We start from the raw sequence: 17,964 nt of genomic DNA on the forward strand, positions 1-17,964 counted from the left end.
TTTAGTGATTTTTTTAGGAATATTTATACACACATGCACAAGCACACGTGGAGCTGATATAAAAAAACACACAGTAAACAAATGCACAAAAACTCATAGCAAGAAAAAGTTGAGGGACTCCCCCAGAGAGAAAAGCAAAAGAACTTCCAGAGTCTAGTAGAGCCAATATCTGAATAGTAAGAATTCTGAAAACAAAAATAAAGAATAAGAAGGGATAAAACAATTAAACAAAAAGTAAATCTTCCCAGAATTGAAGAACGTAAGTTTCCAGACTGAAGGAGCCGATCCTACACCCAGAAGAATGAATGAAAACTAATCTACACCAAATAAATCATCATGAAATTTCAAAAGAGAGGATTCTATAAGCTTGGGTGGGGAGGGGAGACATAGATCACACCATACCAGAACGGTTTTGGACTTCTTAACAGCATCACTGAACCAGAACACTATGGGTAATGGCCTTCAAATTTTTAAGGGAAAATTATTTCTAACCCAGAATCCTACATCCAAGCATTCAAGTATGAGGACAGAATGAAGACATTTCAGATATAAAAGGTCACAAAATTTACCTTCCAGGTACCCTTTTCCAGGAACATTTCTAGAGGCAGAGCTTCAACAAAACAAGAAAGTAAATAAGAAAGAAGCAGCCATGGGATCAAGGAGATCCAACTCAAGAAAAACTAAGGAAATCCTAAGTAACATGGAGGAACATCCCAGATGACATTTGTGCATGTCTACAGTAAGCAACCAGTCTGGATGACTGCAACAGGCTGGAAGGCTCTGGGAGAACTTTCTCTAAGATGTAAACAATAGCACACTGATATGTTTCCAAGTATAGAAAAGAAAAATAAACAGTTGGACAGAGTTTGGGGATAAAGTGTCTATAATTATATTTAGAAGTAAAAAAAGTAGAGAAAGAAAAAAAAGACAGTTATTAACTCCAAGGAAAACCAAAAGCTAAGGAAGAGAAGTTCTCACTGTATACTATTAATGGATCAGCCATGTCTCAACACACTGACTACCTCTCTAACCTAAGTTATAATATACCTATACTAGGAAGATGTGGGGTGAAGAAGTATATACAAATGTGAGGTTAGAGGGGAAGACACAGGTTGGAGAAGAGTTAAATCTTGATCTTTCATAGCAGGAAATCAATGGCTAATGCCTAAAACTGAAAAAATTTTAAATTACACTACAAGAGTTTAGATTAGAGATCTGTAAGCGAGGTGGAGATACTAAAATAAATAACAAAACAGATGAAAGTAAGCCTGTCCAAGGAAGAGAAATTTAAGAGGATGTGGATGAATGGAGAGGAAACTGCTGCCTTTTTTTAACAAGTCTTACAGACCACAGTCTCTCTGTATTACAGGTATACATAACTATCAAAAACAAAAATTCAGTTTCAAAAGTTCAGCAGCTAAGTAACTCAACAACAAAAAAAAATTACAACAAAAATGAAGAGGGGGGGAAAAGGATGAAAGCAAAAAGTAAAGCACTACAGAAAGAATTGTTAACTACCTCTACTGCAAACGGTCACTGCCAGAAAGCATCATTAAAGTTCACTGTATGTAATCTACACATGCCAACTTTAGAACATTACCTTCATCAACATTACAGGTGGGATGTTCAGGTTAAATGAATTGCTATTATTAAACAGGTCTTCAATTTTATATGTAAATAAAATTATATCTTTAATACAGCTCCAGGTTCTACTACAGAAAATTGCTAATTAACATTGTAAAGTCTATGAACCAAAAGCGCTTCTAAAACAGCCTTCAGGGGATAGTCTATTACATACAGTGTCAATCATCTTGTTTCTAATAGTCTTCTTTACGTCTTGGACCTTCTGTCCTTTAAATCCATCCACCAACATTACCTTAAAGGATAAGAAGTGTAAAAACACATACAATTAAAATTTGCTTTGGGTCTCCCCTTAAACTTTCTCCTACCTAAATTTACCTCCACAAACAACCAGGATATTTTTAGTGTGAAATTTATCACATTTATAACCATACATCTTTATTTTGGCACAGCTTGGACAACTAATACTTATAACACACTTGTTTTTCTTTTAGTGTAACTAGAATATGTATTATGAACATGATTAGAAAGAAAAGTTCACCTCCTTCCCACTTCTTAGGTTTCCATGTGGAGAGAATTCCTCTGCCCTAACTCACATCATTCCCAAAGGCTTTGGGGGAAGGAACTGAGCCAATGCAGCTCAGCCCCAGTAAGGCTTCTCTTTTCAACTCTATCTGTTGCCAGCAAGCATTCTCCTTTGCCTGGCCATGTGATAAACTTGGCTCTGAGAGGAAGGCCTACAGTTTCTCAACTCTGCCTTTTATGTAATGGGGAGATTTAATTCTCGGGCAAAGTATTGCCTTGCCCATTGCTGTCACAGAGCTAAGACACCATCCCCTTCTGGCTGATACTGACCTCTATCTATTTAATTCCTGTTGACTCTTTCAACAGGAATTTAAAAGGTTTTATCTTTTTGAGGTTTTGGGTTTTTTTTTTTTTTTGGCCATACCTCACTGCTTGTAGGATTTTAGTTCGCAATCCAGGGATCAAACTTGGGCCTTCAGCAATGAGAATGCAGAGTACTAAACACAGGATCACCAGGGAATTCCCAATACTTTCTACCTTAAGTGGAAAGACATGTTTTCTATTTTCACCTTCAATCCTCTAACATGCCAAAATGCTCCGCATCTATTTATAATTTCATCATTATGAAATTATAGATTATTGATCATCATGGCACAGGGGTTAACAGCACAAATCTTAGAGCCAAGTTGCCTAGTTTGAGTTCCAGCTCTGCTTTGACCTAGCTATCTGGCTGATACTGGGTAAATTACTTAGTGTCTTAGTACCTCAATTTCCTTATCTGTTAAATGGGAATAAGTGCCTACTTTGCAAGGTCATTTTGAGATGTAAATAAGTGAATATGTGAGTGCTGTATTAGTGTTGGCTCTTAGTGTCATCCAAAACATGGATGAGTTGAGTTTTAAAGAAGACATATAAACAATATTTGGTCATACAGAGAAATAGAAAGCAAAAGTAAAAAACATTCTCATTTACAGCCTTAAAAATCTTCATTTCAACCTCAAGTCACTAACAACTTGACTGGGTTTTTACTTTCACTAGCTTCACCTTCTTTTCATGGAAATGTAAGCCACATTAACATATGTACAATTAAGGAGAAAAGAGAGGTTCAAAAATTGTGCTAAGATGGCATGTAGTAGTTGTATTAACAAGTAAATTAATGAAGTGAATGAAACTGCTTATTTAAAATTTCATCTCAATAAGAGAGCAAAGGGACCGGGTATTGTCCATGCAATAAACCTTTGGCGTGTATTGCATAGTAAGACGAACTAACCTTAAACATCTTCTTGAGAAATTCACTCAGAGATTAGGGGCACAAAAATGGAACTTCTGTAATACTACTGGACAAAAACAGATTAAAAAAAAAAGAAATTTGGAAAGAGAAGAACATAATCTTATAATCTTCAGTTCAGTTCAGTAGCTCAGCCATGTCTGACTCTTTGAGACCCCATGGACTGCAGCACTCCAGGCTTTCCTGTCCATCACCAGCTCCCAGAGTTTACTCAAACTCACGTCCATCAAGTCGGTGATGCCATCAAACCATCTCATCCTCTGTCATCCCCTTCTCCTCCTACCTTCAATCTTTCCCAACATCAGGGTCTTTTCACATGAGTCAGTTCTTTGCATCAGGTGGCCAAAGTACTGGAGTTCACCTTCAGCATCAGTCCTTCCAATGAATATTCAGGACTGATTTCCTTTAGGATGGACTGGTTGGATCTCCTTGCAGTCCAAGAGACTCTCAAGATATTCTCCAACACCACACTTTAAAAGCATCAATTCTTCGGCGCTCAGCTTTCTTTATGGTCCAACTCTCACATCCATACGTGACAACTGGAAAAACAATAGCTTTGACTAGACCGACCTTTGTTGGCAAAGTAATGTCTCTGCTTTTTAATATGCTATCTAGGTCAGTCATAACTTTTCTTCCAAGAAGCAAGCGTCTTTTAATTTCATGGCTGCAGTCACCATCTGCAGTGATTTTGGAGCCCAAGAAAATAAAATCTGTCACTGTTTCCATTGTTTCCCAATCTATTTGCCATGAAATGATGGGATCTGATGCCATGATCTCAGTTTTCTGAATGCTGAGTTTTAAGCCAACTTTTTCACTCTCCTCTTTCACTTTCATCAAGAGGCTCTTTAGTACCTCTTCACTTTTTGCTATAAGAGTGGTGTCATCTGCATATCTGAGGTGATTGATATTTCTCCCAGCAATCTTGATTCCAGCTTGTGTTTCTTCCAGTCCAGCATTTCTCATGATGTACTCTGCATATAAGTTAAATAAGCAGGGTGACAATATACAGCCTTGACGTACTCCTTTCCCAATCTGGAACCAGTCCATTGTTCCATGTCTAGTTCTAACTGTTGCTTTTTGACCTGCATATAGATTTCTCAAGAGGTAGGTCAGATGGCCTGGTATTCCCATCTCTTTAAGAATTTTCCACAGTTTGTGGTGATCCACAGTCAAAGGCTTTGGCATAGTCAATAAAGCAGAAATAGATGTTTTTCTGGAACTTTCTTGCTTTTTCAATGATCCAACGAATGTTGGCAATTTGATCTCTGGTTCCTCTGCCTTTTCTAAATCCAGCTTGAATGTGTGGAAATTCTCGGTTCACACACTGTTGAGGCCTCACTTGGAGAATTTTAAGCATTACTTTGCTAGCATGTGAGATGAGTACAATTGTGCAGTAGTTTGAACATTCTTTGACACTGCCTTTCTTTGGGATTGGAATGAAAACTGACCTTTTCCAGTCCTGTGGCCACTGCTGAGTTTTCCAAATTTGCTGGCATATTGAGTGCAGCACTTTCACAGGATCATCTTTTAGGTTTTGAAATAGCTCAACTGGAATTCCATCACCTCCACTAGCTTTGTTCATATCTTATAGTAATCCCTCTCAAATCAGGACACAGCTGAAATTGTATTAAATTTTTCTATATTTTTTTCTAAATCACTAAGAAGAAAATCAAAGATCATGGAGTACGTAAATCAAACAAAAATGATAACAAAAATATTACTTACACCATCATAAAAACCTCTTAGGTACAATTTCTCCTTTGCTTCTGCAAGTTTTTCTCGGTCATTCTGGCTCTGAATTTTCAACTCATCACATATAGTTACAGCAGAAAGCTTTCCAAAATCTGGGATTTCAATGACTGGCACCTGCAAAAAAGAGAAAAGTGAAACTATTCACACTGAATGAACATAAAAACAGCCTTATGGGCATAGTCCTTTGCCTCCACTGTCCAATGAAGTCATACTCATATGACTTTATATATCATAGCTATATAGAATATATCTATATATATATCTATATAGATATATATATGATATATATCTATATAGATATAGATATATATCATAGCATATATAGCATATATATATCATATATATCATACATCATATATATCATATATATCATGACATATATATATCATATATATCATTTATATATATTATATATATACTCATATGATTTTATATATCATTAGGTCAGCTCCACACATTAGGGAAAACATCCAGATGTGAATCTATCTTCCTACTGTCCATAGGAACCACCCAAATTTTCTGCACCAACCCCCACACTCTCCTTTCCTCACTACACATATAGCTTCCACAGCTCTCAAGCCCTCATTGGCATATAATTTACTGAATAATGTTCAAAACTGGCAAAATGGTGCATGCATGTGTGCTAAATCATTTTAGTCATGTCCAACTCTCTACAACCCTACAGACTGTAGCCTGCCAGGCTTCTCTCTCCATGGGATTCTCCAGGCAAGAATACTGGAGGGGATTGTCATTTTCTACTCCAGGGGATCTTCCAGACCCAAGGATTGAACCCTAGTCTCTTATGTATCCTGCATTGGCAGGCAGATTCTTTACCACTAGCGCCACCTGGGAAGCCAGCAAAATGATGTAAACAACTAAATGTATGGATGGTCTTATTTCTGATTTATATTAAGTCTTCTGGAGTCTCCATGAAAATTGTTCACTAGTAATTTACATTTCTAAACACACTAACATGAAAGCATAAACATTCAAGAGTAACGTGGCAAAATTTTATCTTTAGAAGCCTGGAAATCTGCCACACTAGAAAATAAGTTACTACAGAATTGGTGATACTAAAAGGCAAACTATTTGTTCTCGAACTGCAGGTGCCAGGTGCTAAGAAAATGCCTACTGTTAAAGTCTTTTGTTTGCTCTTATCCATCACAGCAGATATCAAATTAAAGCAAATAAACTCTTAAACTCTCTCTTATTTTCATTCTCTATGAGTTGGGGATGGACAGGGAGGCCTGGCGTGCTGCTGTCCATGGAGTCACAAAGAGTCAGACACGACTAACCAACTGAACTGAACTGAACCAATTATTTAATTCTGTTACAAGTGTTAGCTCTCTTCTTCCTCTAATGAAAAGATGGACATTAATATTCTGAATCATCTATGTACTCACAGGTTCAAATGGCAAGACCATGTCATCTCTAATTCCGTACTTCACTCGTAAAGCCTACAAAAACAAAAAGGAAGTTAACACTAATGATCAATATTTTTCTGGTATTATCATTAAGAGAAATACCCTCTAAACTTTTTTTAAAGTATTTTTCTTCTTCTTTCCATAAAGAACAATTTTTTAATTTTATAGAAAAAAATCTCAAGAAGGGATATATGACTTTTAAAAACTAAACAGTTTAAGTTAGACTGAATAGCTTAAATGATGAAACTATACAGTCAAAAGCAAAAGTTCACACAGACACACACATATCACTTAAAATGAAGTTCACATTCCAGTTGCAATGAAAATGCGAGTATCAGAAAACTTGTTTTTACAAAACTTTCTCTCGTTAGCAATCAGGTTGCTCTTCAGCAGGTGAATAAATAAACATACATCCAGACAACAGAATATTATTCAGTGCTAAAAAGAAACAAGCTATGATGCTATGAAATGACATGAGAAACCAAAATGCTTATTACTAACTGAAAGAAAATCTAAGAAAGCTATATATCGTATGAATCCAACTATTACATGACTTTCGGAAAAGGTAAAATTATGGTGACAATTAAAAAGATCAGTGGTTGCCAGGAGTGGGAGGGAAGACAGATGAACAAGAAGAGCACAGAGGATTTTTAAGGCAGCGAAAGTACTCTGTATATCATAATGATGGATACATGTCATTAAATGTTTGCATAAACCCACAGAATGTACAACACCAAGAGTGAACCCTAAGGTAAACTATGGACTCTGGGCAATTATGACGTCAATGTAGGTTCATCTTTGATAAAAACGTACCACTCCGGTGAGTGACACTAATAATGGGGGAGGCAATGCAGGTGTTGAAGAAGGGGTATTACATGGGAATCTCTGTGCCTTCCTCTCTATTTTCATTATGAACCTAAAACTGCCCTAAGAAAATAAGTCTTAAAAAAGATTCTATGGGGACTTCCCTGGCAGTCCAGTGGTTAAGACATCATGCCTCCACAGCAGAGGGCGCAGGTTCAATCCCTAGTTGGGGAACTAAGATCCTGCATGCCTCACGAGACAGCCAAAAAAAAAGGTTCTATGAAATACTATATTTAAAATTCAAATCACAGGAAAACATATAAATATCAAGAAACAGGTTAAAGATAGCATTAAAAAGATATCTGCATAGTTTTTCAGCCTAATCCAATAGTTCAGTGGTACCTAACCAATGAGATGATAAAGAGGAAATGTGAACATGAAACACAGAAACTCACTTGCTTTTTCTTCAAGTCTCTGAGGGCAGCAAAATCATCAGGAGAGTCAGAAGGAACACTTGTGACCACACCAGTGCCTTATAAAAGAAAGTGTGGGATTAACTAATAACAACCAGAATGTGTACAACAAAGAATTTCTACAAAGAAATGAACTCTTTACCTTTATCCTCCTTGATGGTGAGCATTGGGAGAACATAGATCACCTTGTATGATGTTAAAGGTGCAGAAAGTGATGCACCAAGAATATCCTATATAAGAAAAAGATCAGTATAAAGAAGAAGTAACCTAATCATTAAATTTTAAAACTATGTTTATATTTTAAGCCACGAGAAGCTAGTAATCAACAATACTCATTCTTTTTTACCTACGAGACTGGAAATAACTGAAAATAATTATAAAGCCCAAATCTTGTAATGTTGTGAGGAAATTAGTACACTAACATATTGCTTTTAACTTTGCACTCCTTGAGGAAAACAATATAGGAATCCACAGCAAGAGTCACAAAAATGTTCACACAGCTTGGACCCAGCAATCCAATTCTAGGAATTTACCTCAAAAGATTCTTTGAGAATCTTCCCAATGCTGTATTAACTATATTAGCAAAACCTGGAAACAACTAAGACTTTAAATGATTTTTTTTAAAAATCACTTAATAAAATATGAGACATCAACAAGATAGAATATTATGTCTCTGTGTTTCTATTTTAAACAATAATTAGAAAGACAGTTAAGAAGACATATCTAGTTTCTCTTTAAAATGAAAAAAAAAAAAAAAAAAGAAGCCCCAACAATATAGGACCCATATTCTTATATATGAATAAGCAGCTTGCAGCTGTTTGTTTAGCTACAGAAATGCACTTTTCAATTCCATATAGTTTCCTTTACCCATATATACATAAGTTGCTTATAGAATTTGGAGCCATACTGATAAAGGCTAAATATCAGTTAACAGTTTAAAGCTATTATACCACCCATTTCCCTCATACCAGAATATGCTCAAATTAACAAGGAAAGAAGTTGCATGTAAGAGCAAGAAAAAAAAAATTGTGTCATTAATACCATTCCCCAAAACCTCTCAGACAGAACTCTAACATCAGGAACTAATGAGGTATGGCAGGACTGCTTATAACAGACAAAGCAATTCAAATATCCATTATACAGAGTCATTAAATAATTTATGGCATAGCCAAACAATGGAATACTGTTTAACAGTAAAAAATAAGAACAAAGGGAATTCCTTGGCAGTCCTGTGGTTAGGACTCTACTTTCACTGCCAAGGGCCCAGGTTCAACCCCTGGTGAGGGAACTAAGATCCTAAAAGCCACATGGCACAGCCAAAAAAAAGAAAGAACGAGAACAAGGAGATGTTTATCGACTGACAAAATAATTACCAAGAAATAGCTAAGTAAAAAAGAAAGTAAAACATAGAACAATGTGATGAAATACACTGCCGTTTGTGTGTAAAAAAAAAGGGCTAAAGAATATATATGTATGTATTTGCTTGCATATACATGAAATACTCTTCTGGAAGGATTCACAAGACACTGGTTTCACTGACTGCTTATGGAAGAGACAACTGAGTGACTGGGAGTATTTTGTGTACCTTTTGTTTTTTATTTTGGCTGCACAGCCTGCAGAATCTAAGTTCCCCAACCAGGGATGGAACAGGTGCCCTTGGCAGTGAAATCAGAGTCCTAACCACTGGGCCACCAGGGAATCCCTTCTGTCTTTCAAATTTTGAGTCTTATGAATATTTAGTAATCTAGTCAAAAAATAAATTTACAAAATAAGAAATAAAAGTCCAATTCAAAAAGAGAATTGAGATGGTATTCTACTCATCTTTTTCTTTTAAAAGATTATTTATTAAGATACCAAAGATCAGCACTTAACCAAAGGGAATAAAACACCCTGGTTAAATAAGTAAAAGTAAAATAAACCTAAGTAAAATAAACTCTAAGGATACTACACGTGCTCATGCACAGTCATGTCTGACTCTGTGCAACCCCACAGACTGTGGCCCACCAGGCTCCTCTGTGCATGGGATTCTCCAGGCAAGAATACTGGAGTGAGCTGCCATCTCTTCCTCCAGAGAATCTTCCCAACCCAAGGATCCAGCCCAAGTCTCCTGTCTCCTGCCTTGTAGGCAGATTCTTTACCAGCTGAGCCATCGGGGATTTAGTTAAGATCAAGACTTCCTTTCCAGAAAAAAAAAAGCAGCTGCTACTGCACACCAGGAATGCGGGTAATCCTATTAAAAAAGTAGTATCGGGACTTTCCTGGTCATCCAGTGTTAAGAATTTACCTGCCAATACAGCAGACGATTCAATCCCTTATCAGGGAAGATCCCACATGCCATGGAGCAACTAAGTCCATGTGCCGCATCTACTGAAGCCCATGTGTCTAGAGCCTATGCTCTGCAACAAGAGAAGCCACCGCAGTGAGCAGTCCGAGCACCGCAACTAAAGAGCAGCCCCTGCTCACTGCAACGAGACAATGCCCGTGCATAGCAAAAACGACCCATTTTTTAGAAGGAGTAATATAATGTCAACTGCAGCTATACTAAATCTCTTAAGGAGAACTGTATTTTTCAATCAGATAATTACTGAGCAGAAATGTAAGATTCAAAAATGCTATTTTAGGGAATTCTCTGATAATGCAATGGTTAGGACTCCATGCTTCCACCGCCAGGGGCCTGTGGCTTAATCGCTGGTGGGGGAACTAAGATCCCACAAGCCACACAGTATGGTCAAAAAAATTTTTTTCTAATAAATACATAAATAAAAATGCTGTTTTACTGATATGGTCACACAATGAATATACCACAGCAATTAAAAAGCAAACAAAAAGAACAAACTACTACTACATATACAACATGGGTGAATCTCACAGGCATCATATTGAGCCAAAGAAGCTAGACATAAAAGAGTACAGACTACACAGTTTCACTATGTAAAGTTCATGAAGAGCGACTCATCTTTAGTGACTTAAGTCACGGTAGTGGTTACCTCTACAGAAGCAGGGATGTGAAATGGACACGAGAGTGCCTTCTGGAGTGCTCCAACTGTACATCCCTTGATTTGAGTGATAACATTTGAGTGATAACATTGAGTGATAACATTTGAGTGATAACATTGAGCATAACATTTGAAGATATACCAAAATACACACTTAGGACTTACACACCTGACTGTACGTATACCTCAACTAAAATGTTTTTTTAAACATTCTTTTCTCAAATTTCATTTCTGACATTTTCCTCTAAGTGTATGCCCTAAAATAAATTCCACTACCCAACTTACCTCTCCCATTAACTCTTTAACAACAGGTACCACTCCATTGTCCTTGGTAAAGCCCTGGTATGACATATTTCTTGCAGCTCTTTGGGTGCAGATGAATATATCACCGTTCATTGTCTCAAATCCAATGTACTTCATATCGGGGCGAACCCAACAGTTTGTTTGTCCAAACATAGTCTCAGGTCTGAGAGTAGCAGCTACCAAGAAGATATTTTTCCCTTTCAAGCCACTAAGAAGAAAAAAGCACACATTTATGGAAAATATGTTATGGATTTTATCACAACTATCTGATGTTTCAAAAAGATGAAGCCACAATTCTTTGACAAACCTACCTTAATTTGGATGGGTATGGCTCAAGCACTTTCAACTTGATTAAAGTATATTCCTGAGGTCCAACACCCTAAACAAAATAAAAATTTGAAAGAGAAAAGAGTTGGATTAAACCTACTAATCTATGCAAGAGATCTGATTCAAATTTCTAAGACGGGTTCTTGCATCGCTAGAATAATTCTTCCTTCCAGTGAAAAGACTGTCAGTGGTGTATTGACCACATGGAAGCCTAATGTGTAAGAAATGACTTGAGAGACCACCATCCTACCCCACACTAGACAGAACTGGTCAAGGAGGTCCAGAGTGAGTAAGGTTTGCTAAGAGCTCTCTTGAGAGGGAAAAACAAGGGGAAGAATGACTTGGATTAATCAGCCAAAACAGTGTTTGCCAAAATGGGAGTTAGAAGATAAAATCAACGTCAATCCTACAGAATAGTCATCACAGACATATGATGGACCAGGGATCAAATGAGGTGTATTCAAAACCTAGCTTCAGCCCTCACTTGTGGCTTGCCACAAGGAGTCACAATCACTCTGAACCTTTCATTTCTTCATAAAAAATAAAATTAATTAATTAATTAAACATTTTAAAAATAAAAAACTGTGCTGTGCCTCACACAGAACTGTCCTGAGGAACACGTAAGATAATGACACATAATGATAATGACAAAATGCTTTGAAAAACTATGATGTACTATTGAAACTTAAGATGTTGCTATCATTGACTATATTAAAGCTTAACATAGTAAACTGGCCTTCTGAAGGCTCTCAAATCTTTCAAAATTTTGATCAACTCTCACTTCTGTCATGTAAGTTACATCATAATTGAAGGCTGATTTTGAAAGGTAGTCACTAGCCTATGAATGCATTCAAAGGTGGTAACAGAGAATGACACACTCATAGGGACTACAAAGTTCATTGTTGTTGATTTACTGTGCCACGGCTTTAGACGAATGATTTTCCCTTGCTTCATTCAAGTATTACAGGGAACAATGTCACTAATGTGTCCTCCAGGAATGCAGAATGAACTGATGTCATGCATGACTTGAAGTACTTTGAAAATAAGTAGGCATGTGACCAAAGCAAGTATAAATGGAATCTGTGTACATGAGTGAACCACATATCTCATTACCTTTCCTCATGGTCTCTTTTTAGAACAGTGCACTCTCCAAGTGGTGCTTCTCAAACATAAGCAGGTATATGAATCACACAGAGAACACATTAAAAGACAGATTTCTGGGCTCCACCCTCAGAGCTTCTGATTTAGCAATTTGGGGGTGAGGTTCAAGAATCTACTTCTCTAGGAATTCTCTGGCAGTGTAGTGGTTAGGACACCACATTTTCACTGCCAAGGGCCCAGGTTCAATCCCTGATCTGGGAATCCTGCAAGCCAAGTTAAGTGACAAAAAAAAAAAATTCAAGAATGTGCTTTTCCAGCACAAGCTGATGCAGCTAAACCTACCACCAAGGTTCTAGACAAGGTTCTAGAGAAGATACAGGTACCTATGATGACTACCTGCCTCCCTCTTAACAGCCACCAGAGTATCATGACTTATACCTCAATACTGGAATAAAGCTATTTTTAGGTTTCTGATTTATTTCTTAAACTCTATGACTATATTAAGAATTATTACAACTATTCTATGTCACAAATAATTACCTCCCCAGTTTGTCTGTCATGATCCATACAAGGCTGTCCATCTTTTGGAGAATAAATAGTATATCTAAAACAAGAAATAAATGACAAACATTACAATGTACAAGTTTTATCCTTACGGATTTGTCAGTGTTGCTCCTAACATCTCACAATATTTCTTCTAACTAAAACTTCTGAGTAAATGTCTACATCATTTTTTATGCTTTTATGGGGAATTTTGTTGCCAACACAGTTACTCAATGAAAGCTTTTTGCCTTCATCAAAGGTAATACCACTGAAAAATATTCACTGATCTTGGCTTTGTGGTATGAAACAGAAGACTGTAGAATATAAATAAGCTTTTGAAACGCAAATACCTTTTAATGAGTCCATATGATCAAGGGAGAACTTTACAGAACAATTTATAGAGCAAAAGGATAAACTAAAACACAAATAAAATTATTTTTCTACTTGGCTAGAATACTTAAGAGAATCTTTCCTGAGATCATAAAAAGAGAATCTTTAGTGAGAGTCCCTATTCTCCCTGGTTCTATTTGTCACAAACACTAAGCAGCTCAAAGAAATTAAGACACTGGCCAGACAAAAAGGAAACCAACAGAACAAAAAGAGGAATTATAAAAAGAGAAAAGATAATGGAAAAAAGTAGGCTCTGGGGCACACTGAATTACAATACAGGAATTATATGAGTTTTGCTTTATTAAACTGAAGGACAACAAACTCACCGCTTCCCAAACTTAATTCTGCTTCTTTCTCTTAATGTTAGAAACTGCCACCTGACAAATGAATCATAGTAAGGATTAACATCAGTGGTGATGAAGGACCGGCGCCAATCTACCTATAGGAGGAGAAAGGAAATGGTAATTTTTTAGAAATTTATATAGTCTCTATAAATAGGAATTCCCATGAATCAATTATTTACTCGCCTACTTCTAACTTTTCAATGTAGAATTATATCAAATATCAAAAGCAAACCAAAAAACTTCAAGTTCCACCTATTAAATATATATCACAATTATCACATTAATTTATGCTTAATATGTAAGCTTTTAAACATATATATTTACATATTAAACATATAGGAATTACAATAAATTAAGAAGGAACACTTAAACATCTTTTTGTGTCCCTAAATATTCAAGCTTACACTTGGGTTTCTTCGAAATCTTTTTTTAATTTTATTGACATACAGTTAATTTACAATGTTGTGGGTTTCTTCACTTGAACAGTACTCCTTTTTACTAATTGCTAGTATATCTATATATATTCCCAAACAACAAACATTAAAGTACTTCATTGCTTACCTCAAGGCCCATGTGGTTCTAATCAGAAAATAACAGTACCAAGCCATTCGTGAAATACTGATGGACTATATTATTCTAAATTAAGAGGTGGTCCAAATCTCGTACAGTCACACGAATATAACTAGGTTCTTCACATTGCCTTAAACTACAGACGTGGCCAGCATACCTTCAAACCCATTCTCTTCAGATCCTGGACAGCCAGTGGTGGGAAATATTCAAGCCAATGTTCTGCTTCAGAAAATTTGACTATCTCATCATCAGAAAGGCCCAGGGATTTCATAATGTCCCACTGGTATTTAGAAGATCCAGCTTTAGCAGCAGCTTTACTCTGAAAATAACCAGCAAAACCAAACTCCATCAAAGAACAACTCACAACCAGTTAACAAACTCCAGAACCACAAGAATTTTAAATGAATGATCCTATATGGTAGTTTTTTTAAACTCTAAAACAATATTACTGACATATAGGAATACTGCCGAATCTGGATGTACTGTTTTATATGCCAAACCATACAGTCTGATACCTGTATTCTGACACCAAAGGTAAGTAAATGGTTGGAACCATAAAATAATTATCATCACAAAGATAAGTTCTTAGCACCAAACCTTCTCTATTTCCTTTTTTCAAATACCACATGCATCTTTTTTAGTTATGAATAAACTACTAACAAGTGTTTCCTTCTTTTCCAATATTTATCAATATCAAAAAAGTAACCACATGCCAGGGACTGGAGGTGGGCCAAGGTGCTGGACCATAAACTATAGAAAGGTAGGAGAAGGAATCTGGGGACTAAGGAAACCGATCTCTGTGTACCGTGGTGGCAGAAACAAGACTCTATGCATTTGTCAAACCAAGGCAATGATATACTCCAAAGAGTGAATTTTACTGCATGTAAATTAAAAAAAAAAAAAAAAAATTGACCAGGATGTTGGAGGAACTCAAGATAGAAAGCAGACTGTGACAAAGTTATCTAACTTTATTACAAATGCATGACATAACCACACTAAAGGGGTAGGAAAGAAAGAACTTTAGAAGTAACTGGAAAATAGTGTGTTGGCTAGTTTCTAAAGACAAAATGAACTATACACAACCAATGTAATTTAGTTGGTAAAACTGTTCTGTAACTACCGGTAGACAACTGAACAAATAACAGATATACTGTAAATAATGAGAGCTAGGTTTCCTACTGTTGGAGAAAGAAGTCACAAATAAGCAAAGAAGAATGCTAGAATGAGCCCTGTGGTGCTAAAATAGAGCCAGAGGGATTAGTATGCACTTAGAAAAAATAGAGACAGAAAGAGAACGACAAATGCCATATGATATCACTTATACGTGGATAATCTAAAATATGACACAAATGAACTTATCTTTGAAACAGAAATAGACTCAGAGATATAGGGAATAGATCTGTGATTGCCACAGACAAGGGGAGTGCGAGAGGGGTTGTTTAGGAGTTTGGGATTAGCAGATTTAAATTATTATACACAGATGGATAAACAACAAGGTCCTACTATATAGCACAAGGAACTATATTCAATATGCTGTAAAAAAAAAAAAAAAAAACCATAACGGAAAAGGAAAAAATATTTTAAATAAAGAAAAAATACAGGAATTCCTGGTCAATCCAGTAGTTAAGATTTGGCTCTTTCATTGCTGTGGGTGTGGGTTTGATCCTTGGTCAGGGAACTAAGATTCCTGGTTGGTGTGGCCAAAAATAAAGTGTTTACATTAAGAAAAAAAGAAAAAATCTCATTTAAAAAAATGCAAAGAAGTAAATACAGACACATACATGCACAGGGGCTAGTAGACATACACATATTTCCTTGCTCTTTCTACTGAGAAGACCTAGAAACAATGAGCATACCTAGCACTCAGAATTTAGTTTCTAAATACCATTTTTCAATAAAAGGAAAAAGGACTCCTTGGAAAAGTGGCTGACTCCAGGGCTAAAATAGGGAGAATAGAAAATGAGCTTGCAGCATCTTATGGCACCTGAAAGTACAAAAGTGCTCAGAAAAAAAAAAAAAAAAAAAAAGGAATAAAAGAAAAGATGGCGGCATGTCAAGTGGACATAGGAGCCAACCTAAAGAGTCCCGTAATGGCAATGCTAGAACAATCTGAGCAATAACAATAACCCAGCAACAACAACAACAACAAAAACCAATAGTATGAGATTATAACTCAAAGAATAAATAAATACGCGTGAATCCACACTGATACAAAAAAGAAATAAGTAAATGAAGAAGAAACAGAAGAACTCTACATAGTAAGTGTAGAAGGATGAGGGAAACAGAAAATCAACATTAGAACAAAACAGCAATAACCACTGCAGGCAAGATCCACTGAAGAATGCTAAAATTAGTGAGGAAATATATATTTTTTAAAAAAACAAGATGTTATTCCCATAGTCTCAAAGTATCTCTCCCAAAACATACATGAATCACAAAGGGAAAAATGAAATCTTCACAGTAGGAAACCTGATAGATACCACCTAAACCAAATGATCAAGGTTAACATCACCAGTAATAAGACATCAATATCTTATACTCCTTGATTGGATTCACTGAAGACACATCACCTCTCAATCTACTCATGAGAAAGCATTACACAAGCCTAAAACAAGAGATACTTTGTAAGTTATCTGACCAGTCCTTTTCAGAAGTGCTAAGATCAGGAAGACAAGACAGAAGAGACATGACAAGCAAATGCAAGATGGGATTTTGGATAGGATCTTAGAACAGATTAAGAATGTTAAGGAAAAACTGGTGAAACCAAATGAAGTTGGTAGTTTCTCAAACATATTGTTCAAATGTTGGTTTCTTAGATTTGAGGACTGTACTATGGTTATATAAGATGTAAAGGAACCCTATGCAATCTTGCAATTCTTCTGTAAGTCTAAAATTATTTCAAAATAAAGTAAAAAGGGGGAAAAAGGCAATCAAAAGGTGAGAAAGATATTTTTGCCTCATTACTTTTTAAACATTATGAGTACATTTTATGTGTCAGATACTACTATATTGTTACTCTGGGAATGTACATATAAATCTGAAAAATATAAATAAAACTTCAACCAAAATAAATATCAAGTCACCAAACCTTTTTTCCTTTAGCTTTATCCTTAATTATTATATCTTCTGTTTTATCACTGATTTCTTCCTCTTCCTCTTCCTCATCTGGAAAATCAGGGGGGCAACCATAAAGCTCTACTTCTCTTTTCAATTTATCAGCACATGCCTACAAAAAAACACAACATTAGAGGCAGTAAAGTTAAAAATTTCAAGGTAGAAACACTTTGAGTCTTTTTGTTGTTTCTATGGCCAACTAATACTGACTCTGAACTTTTTAGCAATACATCTATAGATATGTAGATCACTACAGAAAACTCATATGATACAAATCATGTACCTAAAAATTCACTAATTTACTTCATTTACCTGGCAATGGCTTATTCAATACCCAGACTACTCAATGCAGTATACTTTATGTTAGGTGTCAGAAGTACAAAGGTAAAGATATAGTATTATCATATTGAAAACAACTCTAAAAACTAC

At 36.0% G+C, this 17,964-nt stretch overlaps 1 protein-coding gene across 2 annotated transcripts in view; it reads right to left on the minus strand.

Annotated features, from left to right (window-relative positions):
- LARS1 (leucyl-tRNA synthetase 1) overlaps positions 1-17,964 on the minus strand; it is a 68,887-nt gene that overhangs the window by 31,558 nt on the left and 19,365 nt on the right. For both annotated transcript variants that reach the window (XM_055557117.1, XM_055557125.1), the window contains exons 5-15: positions 17,510-17,647; positions 14,579-14,740; positions 13,834-13,946; positions 13,115-13,178; positions 11,458-11,525; positions 11,129-11,354; positions 7,990-8,077; positions 7,830-7,906; positions 6,550-6,603; positions 5,120-5,260; positions 1,799-1,876 (exon numbers count right to left, since the gene is read on the minus strand). In XM_055557117.1, coding sequence (XP_055413092.1) covers positions 1,799-1,876; positions 5,120-5,260; positions 6,550-6,603; positions 7,830-7,906; positions 7,990-8,077; positions 11,129-11,354; positions 11,458-11,525; positions 13,115-13,178; positions 13,834-13,946; positions 14,579-14,740; positions 17,510-17,647 — 1,209 coding nt within the window. The remainder of the gene's footprint in view (positions 1-1,798; positions 1,877-5,119; positions 5,261-6,549; positions 6,604-7,829; positions 7,907-7,989; positions 8,078-11,128; positions 11,355-11,457; positions 11,526-13,114; positions 13,179-13,833; positions 13,947-14,578; positions 14,741-17,509; positions 17,648-17,964) is intronic.

This window comes from Bubalus kerabau, chromosome 1, assembly GCF_029407905.1.
Source record: "Bubalus kerabau isolate K-KA32 ecotype Philippines breed swamp buffalo chromosome 1, PCC_UOA_SB_1v2, whole genome shotgun sequence".
NCBI lineage: Eukaryota > Metazoa > Chordata > Mammalia > Artiodactyla > Bovidae > Bubalus > Bubalus kerabau.